Here is a 10,204-nt window from a genome sequence, read left to right on the forward strand (position 1 = left end):
TTTTTCTTTGACCCCAAACGATTTTTCACACGTCAAACAAAATATCAATTTATCGGACTACCAAATTGGAATGGAACCATGATACACAGGTCGTCTAAACTTGCAAGAGGAGGAATAAATCAAAGCGTTGAAATTTTGACTATTCGGTTATAATGTATTATATAAACTGCTAATACCTCGATCATTATTTTAAGCAAGAAAAACCATAAGAGACAAACAAAATAGAGATTTAAAAATGGAGGAAGAGGGGAAGTCAAATTTAGCAAGAAACATAAGTAGGAGTATCAGCGTTGCTGCAGGGAGTTGGCGGATTGAAGATGCATTTTCCGGCGGTGCAGGTGGTAGTCATGACGGCCGGAGCAGTCGTCATTCCATGGAAGATGAAGAGGCATTGCGGTGGGCTGCATTGGAGAAACTACCAACTTACACTCGATTACGAACCACCATTTTCAAATCATATATTCCACCGGGTCAACAGGAAACACATTCAGCTGATCATCAGATGCTGGTGGATGTACGTGAGCTTGACCCAACTGCTCGACAGAGTTTCATTGATAAGATTTTTGTGGTTCCTGAAGAAGATAACGAAAGGTTCTTAAGGAAGTTTAGAGATCGCGTTGACAAGTAAGTCTTCTTCAGTGTTAAGTTTGTTGTCTCAAGTACATTTCACGCTTCATATGTAGTAAACTTATTTATTTTTGTTTTAATTAATCTCAGGGTTGGAATTTCGCTTCCAACAGTTGAAGTGCGTTTTCAAAATTTGAGTATAGAAGCTGATTGTCATGTGGGAGATAGAGCACTTCCAACGCTCATAAATGCGGCTAGAAATATTGTTGAATCTCTTCTCGCTACTGTTGGGATTAGTTTCTCTCAGAAAGCTAAATTACGTATTCTTAAAGATGTGTCCGGAGTTATCAAACCAAAAAGGTACAATCTCACACTCCAAAATCCGATGCATGACAAATTGTTAATTACTATATAATTAAATTTCATATATATATGCCTGTTATTAAAAATTATGGTTATATATATGTTTGGTAGTAAAACATGTATAATCTATTCCATTACTTTAATTACCAAATAGGAAATCTATGTTATGGATTTTATAGAGTTCGATTAATCATTTAATCATCTGTTACAAAAGGTTATTAATTTATTACTTATCAACTATTAAATACCATTGGAGTATAATTTTTTAATTGTTCTATGAACTATTTATTATTTTCAACCATTTATTTATCTATTGTATATTAACTACTAGGTGTGAAACTCATGTATTAAATGAGTTTATTTAAAAAAATTAAATATGAAATTTTAACAATTTGAATAGTTCGAATTTATAAGAAGAATGAGAAAACTTTTGAATTATTAAAATTAAAGAAGCTTTAATGTATTGAATACATTACATATATAAACCCTTTCTAATAAATACCTTATATATTAAATGTGAAATTTTAATTTAGTAAAATGAAAAATATAATAAAATGACAAGTGGAAAATAGAAAATTTAAAAAATTTAGAAAATATCATGTGTCCAAATAAATGAGAAGATGACATGTGATAAAAAAAAATTCATTTATTATAGTACAAGATTACCATCTCATTCTAATATATAACATTTCTGTTTTACCTCGTTCATAATATTGTATATCTATAACTTGATTATTTTTACTATATATTCCATTTTATTAAAATGATATGCAGGTTCAAACATTAACATTTTTATTTTTTAACTAAATATTTGACAAAATAACATAACTATAAAATATAATGTACATTTAGAAAACAAAAGGGTATATAAAGAAATATAAAACATTTTAAACAGTTGAAAACAAATGTTCGATTATTAATAAACTTTTAAAAATGTTTATGTATTAAAGAAAACTGTTAAATATAACCTTTCTACTTAAAAGAAGTAAGTTTTCTAGAAGTTGACATTATGACGTTATGCTCCATCGATCATGTAATCATGCACTTCCAACATATTATCAACTAATAATAATAATAATAATAAAGAAAACTTTTAAATATAACCTTTCTAGTTTCTAATTATTTTAAAAAAGTAAGTTTTCTAGAAGTTGACATTATGACGTAATGCTCCATCACCTTCAACTTCAAGGTCAAATCCACATGCAACATATTATCAACTCATTTATATAATAATAATAATAATAATAATAATAATAATAATAGCTAAAACAATATATAACTTTTAAACTATTAATAAATACATACTTAAATAACTTAATGTCAATTTGGTTTGTATGAATAAAAACGATTAAGGATATGTTTGGGTTAGCTTTTTTATGTCAAAAATGATTTTTAAAAAAAAGTGTTTATTAGCTTATAGTTTTTAGGAAAAGCTGGTTTTAAAAAGTGTTTGGATACGAAAAGCTGCTTTTTTCATGAGTAAAATGGTTAAAAAGCTAAAAAACTAGGATTTTTCAGCTTTTTAAAAGCTTTACTTTTTTCTCATCCAAAAAGTTGTTTTAAAAAGCGTTTTTTAAATAGACAAACACTTTTTTAGCTTATTAGCTTTTTAAAAAGCTAAAAAGCTAATAAGCTTTTTTTAAAAGCTATCCCAAACACCCACTAAATGTACACTTAGGGGGTGTTTGGATTAGTTTTTTAGCTTATTGCTTATAACTTATTTGTGGTGGGAATAAACAATAAACATGGGGAGAGATGCTTATTAAAATTAGCTTATTTAGCCTAATAAGCTGGAGTTTATTCAAACACTCAAATTAGCTTATTGTGGGAATAAGCAATAAGCACCTCTTTTTTTCCTATCCAAACACCCCCTTAACTAAAACCTTTGTAAAACATCCAATTATATATATATATATATATATATATATATATATATATATATATATTCTATTTTTGGGTGATTAACTGGAATATATGGTTTCACTAGCTAGTAGCTGATGCAAGTGTTGTAATATTACAGGATGGCACTTCTGTTGGGTCCTCCATCTTCTGGTAAGACATCCCTTTTGTTGGCACTAGCAGGAAGGTTGGATCACAACTTAGAAGTTGATGGAGAGATAACTTACAACGGTTATAAGCTTAATGAATTTGAACCACGAAGGACATCAGCCTACATTAGCCAGACCGATGTTCATGTTGGAGAAATGACTGTGAAAGAAACTTTAGATTTCTCAGCAAGATGTCAAGGAGTTGGATCTCGTTTAGGTAACTTAACTTCCTGCTAATTAGATATATATGTTTAACATTTGACTTTTTTTTTAACATATATAGGATGATATGAAATTATGCCTAGCCAATATAATGTGGAACACTAGCTCTTATACGATGCTATCATGCTAGTTAAATAATTTCTCTTTAAAAGAGCATTCAGGGATATTGGGTCTAAATAATATTTCTAGCAGACATAATTTATAGCTAAATAATGTAATACAGAAATGCTAGCGGAGCTTGCAAGAAGAGAAAAGGAAGAAGGTGTCACCCCCGAAGCTGAAGTTGACTTTTTCATGAAAGCAACTGCAATTGAAGGAGATGTGAGCAGTTTGATTACTTATTACACTCTAAGAGTAAGTATTCATGACTCTTTATTGTCTTAATCTATCCACACCCAAATCAAAATATTTCTTACTTAGATTTGTGGAGTGCTAAATTTTCTCTCCAACATAGTCTTGAGGAGAAACAGTAGACTCCAACATATACACAAGGTCGGACACTAACAATACTCATATTTATTAAACCAAAACAGATATTGGGTCTAGATATATGTCGTGACACGTTTGTTGGAGATCAAATGAGACGAGGTATCTCCGGAGGACAAAAGAAACGTGTAACCACAGGTTTGTTAACTATCTTTCTTTTTCTTTTTTTCTTTTTTCGCATTAATTAAGTGTTGTATCGATAAAATACTAAATGGATATATATGGGTCACAGGGGAGATGCTTGTTGGACCAGCAAAAACTCTGTTTATGGATGAGATATCAACCGGTCTAGACAGTTCCACTACTTTTCAAATAGTCAAGTGCTTACAACAAGTTGTACACCTCACCGACTCCACCATCTTCATGTCTCTACTACAACCCGCACCCGAGACATATGATCTTTTCGATGACATCATCCTACTATCTGAGGGTCAAATCGTTTATCAAGGACCACGTGACAATATCCTTGAATTCTTCGAAGCTTGTGGATTCGTGTGTCCCGAAAGAAAGGGTACTGCTGACTTCTTACAAGAGGTAAGTAAACACATACCAATCTTAATATTTGCAAATTTTGTACTACTTCCGTCTCAAAATTATTGTCAACAAACAAAAAAAAACACAGATTAAAAAATATTAATTACCATTGACTTTATTAAATGAAATAATAGTTTTACCTTTTTGTTGTATTTAATTTCATGGTAGCTTAACTAATACTGAGGGGCATTTAGTAAAAGGGATATTTTTTTTTAGAAGCATGTTGTTATTTTGGGATAAACCAAAAAAAAAAAAATGGATGTTAATACGGGACGGAGGGAGCATATCAATATTAAATTGTTTTGTTATTTTATTTGTCATAGGTGACATCTAAAAAGGATCAAGAACAATATTGGGCAGATAAAAATAGACCATATAGATACATATCAGTCACTGAATTTTCGAAGCGATTCAAGCATTTCCATGTGGGGGAGAAGTTGAAAAACGAGTTGTCAGTTCCATACGATAAAAGCAAAAGCCATCAAGCTGCTTTAGTTTTCAAAAAATACTTGGTCCCCAAAATGGAGCTTCTCAAAGCTTCATGGGATAAGGAGTGGTTACTAATGAAGAGAAATGCGTTCATATACGTTTTCAAGTCTATACAAATCGTGTTTATAGGATTTATCACCATGACATTGTATTTTAGGACAACTATGCACCAAAGAGATGAACAAGATGGTCGAATCTATGTAGGGGCACTTTTGAATAGTTTGCTCATAAACATGTTTAATGGGCTTGCTGATCTTTCATTAGTTATCATGAGGCTTCCTGTTGTTTACAAGCAAAGGGACCTCATGTTTCACCCTTCATGGGCTTTCACTCTTCCATCTTTCTTGCTTCGTATTCCTATATCTGTGCTAGAGAGTATTGTGTGGTGTGGCATCTATTACTATGGAGTTGATCTTGCCCCTGATGCTTCAAGGTAATTAATTATTTAAAAGTTGTTTATTAATTTAATATATATACCACTTTGTTATTTCATATTTTATATGCTAATGGAATATGGTTTACAGGTTCTTCAAGCATCTTCTGTTGGTTTTCTTGATACAAAATGTGGCGTCAGGACTTTTTAGACTCATTGCTGGGGTTTGTAAAACAATGAATATTGCGAACACAGGTGGATCTGTTGTACTTCTTATGATATTTCTTTTGGGTGGTTTTATACTTCCTAAAACAAGTATTCCAAACTGGTGGGAGTGGGCTTACTGGATTTCGCCTCTTTCTTATGGATTCAAATCGTTCGCCATAAATGAGTTTCTTGGTTCTAGGTGGACAAGTAAAATGGTGAGTTAGTAATTATTAACTCAATTAGCTCAATAACTTACAAAATGGGCTATTATATTAGGGATAGCTTTGCAGTTTAATCACTTCTACTTTTAATTTTTCCTATCAGTGAAGTTATATAACCTTTTCAAATTAACCATTTGATCCAGTAAATTATTAGTTTGGAAAATCATCCCTGAAACATGATACAATAAAATCATATGTAAAACCTTATTTAACATATCAAAATCGTTAAATTAAAAAAAAAAAAAAAAAAAAAAAACAAACAAACAAATTAACCATTTGATCTGATAAATGGTAAGTTTGGAGTCAAACATGACACTACAAAATCTTATGTAGAACCTTATATAACATGTCAAAATCATTAAATTAGAAAAAAAAAATCTTTTAATTTTTTTTTATTTGATTGAGAAAAATATATATTAGTGTAAATGGCAAAACTACCCTAAATAATTAAATTTCTTTCTAATTTGCCTTACAAAAAACAAAGAAATTAAATTTAATATATTTTGCAGAGCTCGGACAATTCAACCAACTTGGGTTATGCAGTGTTAGAGAACCTCGACATCCCAACTAAAGAAAGCTCATATTGGATCGGTGCTGCTGCTCTTCTTGGTTTCACATTTCTCTTTAATTTCCTCTTCACTATTGCTCTCGCGTATTTAGACGGTAAGTTTCAATTCACTCCCCTATAGTTCACACATATATCCACTAACTAACCCTATTAATATATAATTCTTCTTCTGAATGATTAGCCCCTGGAAAACCACAAGCAATTATCTCCAAAGAAGAAGCTGCAGCCATGAATTTGGAAGATCAAGATACCAACGAACAATCAACATCGCATCATGCTAATGGAAATAAAGTCGCTTCTGATGTTACTAGTGTTGCTAAGAAAGGCATGGTTCTTCAATTTACTCCATATGCCATGTCATTCGACAAAATGAGCTATTTTGTTGATATGCCTTATGTAAGTTCATTTCTTTAATCTATGTTTCTACTAAATATTTATAGTAGCGGAGACTTAATTTACGATTGTTTTGTGATTAAACAGGAAATGAGAGAGCAAGGGGTGACAGAAAATAGGTTGCAATTACTTAGTCAAGTAACGGGTGCTTTTAGGCCTGGAGTCCTAACTGCATTGATGGGAGTAAGTGGAGCTGGAAAAACTACGCTAATGGATGTTTTAGCAGGAAGAAAAACTAGTGGTTATATCGAAGGAGACATAAGAATATCCGGATTCCCAAAAAAACAAGAAACATTTGCAAGAATCTCTGGATATTGTGAGCAAACAGATATCCACTCTCCCACAATCACTGTTCACGAGTCTTTAATCTACTCTGCTTTCCTTCGACTCCCAAAAGAAGTCAGCAAGGAAGACAAAATGGTAAGAATTTTATTTATTTATTTATTTATTTGTTAAATTAGATATGAGAAAGAAGCACAAAGTGTTAACAAATTTTTTATGTTGCAGACTTTTGTGGGTGAAGTAATGGAGCTAGTTGAACTAGACAACATCAAGGATGCGATAGTGGGACTTCCAGGAGTTAGTGGTTTATCAACAGAGCAAAGAAAGAGGCTAACAATTGCAGTGGAGCTTGTTGCTAATCCTTCAATTATTTTCATGGATGAACCGACTTCTGGGCTTGATGCAAGAGCAGCCGCCATTGTTATGAGGGCTGTAAGAAACACTGTGGACACAGGGAGAACGGTTGTTTGCACTATTCATCAGCCTAGCATTGATATCTTTGAATCGTTTGATGAGTTATTGTTATTGAAAAGAGGAGGAAAAGTTATCTATGCGGGACCCTTAGGCAGACATTCTCAAAGCATCATTGACTACTTTGAGGTATTTAGTCAAATACATAAATATACATATATAAACTATATTTTCAAAAAATTTGAGATTAATAATTTGTTTTCTGTATAATCAGGAAGTTCCTGGGGTTCCAAAGATCCCCGAAAAGTACAATCCAGCAACATGGATGTTGGAAGTCAGCTCTGGTGCTGCAGAGACGAGGCTCAACATTGATTTTGCTGAGCACTACAGTGGGTCATCTTTGCATCAGTAAGTCGTCTAATTGGGAAAAAGTTAAATTGTTACAATCACATAGACTAATCTTTCAATCCGATCACCTAATTTAAAAGATTTAACTCACTTTTCTTGGCAAAAACAAGAAAATATAATAAAAGAAAATCAAATTCATTAAGTTAATTTTGATTGGGATACTTTGAAACCAAAGCCTTGTACTAGTTTTAATGTTGATTGGGATACTTTGAAACCAAAGCCTTGTACTAGTTTTACACTGTGGGACTAATTTTTTCTTTTTATGTTAGCCAAAATATCAACAAATTGTAATTATAACGTGTGTATGTTTGACAGGAGGAACAAGGAGATGGTGAAGGAGTTGAGTGTACCTCCTCCAGGTGCTGTAGATCTTCACTTTGAGACACAATACTCTCAATCAATGTGGGGACAATTCACATCTTGTCTATGGAAGATGTGGTGGAGTTACTGGCGAAATCCCGATTATAACCTTGTCCGTTTCTTCTTCACTTTACTTTGTGCACTCATGGTCGGGACAGTATTCTGGAAAATCGGAAACAAAAAGTGAGTACAAAAAACGAGGCTTAGGGGTGTTTGGCTTACCTTTTTAAGGGCTAAAAGTCCTTTTTGAAAAAATTACAAAAAATCAGATTTTCCTGACTTTTTCAAAAAGTTGATTTTCCTTCTATCAAAAATCTAAAAATAGGTTTTAAAATTGTTTTGCCAAACATCTTTTGGCTTCTATCTTTTCCTAAAAGATCTTTTAGCTTCTCAAAAGCTAAGCCAAACAACCCCTTAATTTACTTCTTTTGAAATGACAATTTTGCCCTAATTTTAATATTCTTTATAAATTTCAGGTCAAGTAGTAACGATTTGAGCACAACAATTGGGGCAATGTACGCGGCTATATTTTTTGTTGGTATTAACAATTCACAGACAGTACAACCGGTTGTTGCAACAGAAAGAACAGTCTTTTATCGTGAAAGAGCTGCTGGGATGTACTCCTCGCTACCATACGCCATGGCACAGGTTAGATAATTTTTAATTAAAATTTATTTAATTAGTAATTATCTAATTACTAACTTACCCTTTCTTTGAATAGGTGTTTGTTGAGATACCATATGTATTCATTCAAACGACATATTACACTTGCATTGTGTACACTATGGTTTCATTCGAATGGACAGCACCCAAATTCTTCTGGCTCTTTTTCATCAACTTCTTTTCGTTCCTTTACTTCACGTACTATGGAATGATGACTGTTTCCATTACACCAAACGAGCAAATCGCAGCCATATTCGCAGCTGGTTTCTACCTACTTTTTAACATTTTCTCAGGCTTTTATATCCCACAACCCGTAAGTATCAAAGTTAATACATTTTTTTTAGTATAATTGTATTTGTTGTTTAATGTTTATTAAATTGTTTTATTTTTAGAAAATTCCCGGATGGTGGGTGTGGTACTACTGGATCTGCCCCATGGCGTGGACTGTGTACGGGTGCATTGTTTCGCAGTATCATGATGTGGATAGCACGATTACAGTGCCTGGCATGGCAACGGACCCCACCCTCACATCTTATCTTAATGACTACTATGGTTTTGAAATGGATTTCATGGGTCCCGTTGCTGCGGTTTTGATTGGTTTTTGTGTATTCTTTGCCTTCCTATATGCCACTTTCCTAAGGACAATGAACTTCCAGATGAGATAGAAAGCAAGTTCTTAAATACCTAATGTTTATAGATTTTTTGATATATGAAGTCAAATTTATTTCGTTTTGGTATCGACATTGTGGTACTATCATATTTGTAAGTTGAGTTTTAATTTTTTTTTTTTATTTTGAATTGTAGCAAGTGAATAAGGTATATATACGTGTATAGTCTTTTTTTAATTTGTGTATCCCTTTGACTAATTTTTTATTTAAAGTTGTATGTATGTATTTTATATTTTTAGATATCCTATGTTGATTTGCATTTCGTTCGAGTTAAAGTTACCTATTCTTTGATGGTCATCTTCAACAATGAGTAACTTGTAGCTTTGATCCCTGAGATTGTTTAAAAATTGCATTTTTGATCTCAAATAGTTTCCTCTTGTAATTTTGGTGACAATTTTCAATAGTTCTAATGATTTTGACCAAAAATGTAACTTATTCTTCAGAAATTTATTGTTTATTGGTACTTGAAACATTTGGAGAAAGTTAATATAATTTTGTTAAATTATGTGTCTAGTTATAAGCTGATCGTTTTAATTAGAGGAAATGTTGTAACTACTTTTTCCTCAACACATTTTAAGCTATTATCCATTTTACACATTAATAATTGGAACAATAATTTATAAAAAGATCTTTCGTTTATAGTTAAATGTATTTTGTTAAAGAAATTTAAGTTAAATAATATGTCCATTTATATGTTGAATCCTTCTTCATCAAAGTTTATTTATTTTTGAATTAGAGCATCTCACTCTCATTTCTCTCAATAACTTTGTACTTCCGATATTATATGCATCTGGATGGCATGCAAGAAACACCAACAACATTTAGTTTATTTCTATTACAACATTGCGCTTTTCCATTACATGAACATACTTTCACTTCTTTCTTATTAAGGCATTGTACTTCAAAGTCTACCAAATTATAGCATTGTACCTTTAATCTTT

The 10,204-nt window shown here is 32.0% G+C and overlaps 1 protein-coding gene across 1 annotated transcript; it reads left to right on the plus strand.

The window, feature by feature from the left end:
- Window positions 1-203: 203 nt before the first annotated feature.
- LOC145096832 (ABC transporter G family member 35-like) lies at window positions 204-9,503 on the plus strand. Its single transcript, XM_079034194.1, has 17 exons — window positions 204-624; window positions 718-927; window positions 2,951-3,195; window positions 3,424-3,554; window positions 3,734-3,824; window positions 3,919-4,220; window positions 4,544-5,142; window positions 5,234-5,504; window positions 6,020-6,173; window positions 6,260-6,474; window positions 6,559-6,891; window positions 6,979-7,353; window positions 7,439-7,572; window positions 7,888-8,115; window positions 8,409-8,580; window positions 8,654-8,908; window positions 8,988-9,503. The coding sequence occupies exons 1-17, from the start codon at window positions 236-238 to the stop codon at window positions 9,258-9,260; spliced, it is 4,377 nt and encodes a 1,458-aa protein (XP_078890320.1). The 5' UTR covers window positions 204-235; the 3' UTR covers window positions 9,261-9,503.
- The last annotated feature ends 701 nt before the right edge of the window (window positions 9,504-10,204 follow it).

The sequence above is a fragment of the Lactuca serriola genome, chromosome 4, assembly GCF_051521515.1.
Source record: "Lactuca serriola cultivar US96UC23 chromosome 4, Lser_US96UC23_V15, whole genome shotgun sequence".
Taxonomy (NCBI): domain Eukaryota; kingdom Viridiplantae; phylum Streptophyta; class Magnoliopsida; order Asterales; family Asteraceae; genus Lactuca; species Lactuca serriola.

Excerpts from the sequence above, each read along its gene's own strand:
- LOC145096832 (XM_079034194.1), top strand. The coding sequence starts at position 236 with ATGGAGGAAGAGGGGAAGTCAAATTTAGCAAGAAACATAAGTAGGAGT. Across the intron at positions 5,505-6,019 it reads CTAGGTGGACAAGTAAAATG|AGCTCGGACAATTCAACCAA; the intron begins GTGAGTTAGTAA and ends TATATTTTGCAG. Across the intron at positions 7,354-7,438 it reads GCATCATTGACTACTTTGAG|GAAGTTCCTGGGGTTCCAAA; the intron begins GTATTTAGTCAA and ends CTGTATAATCAG.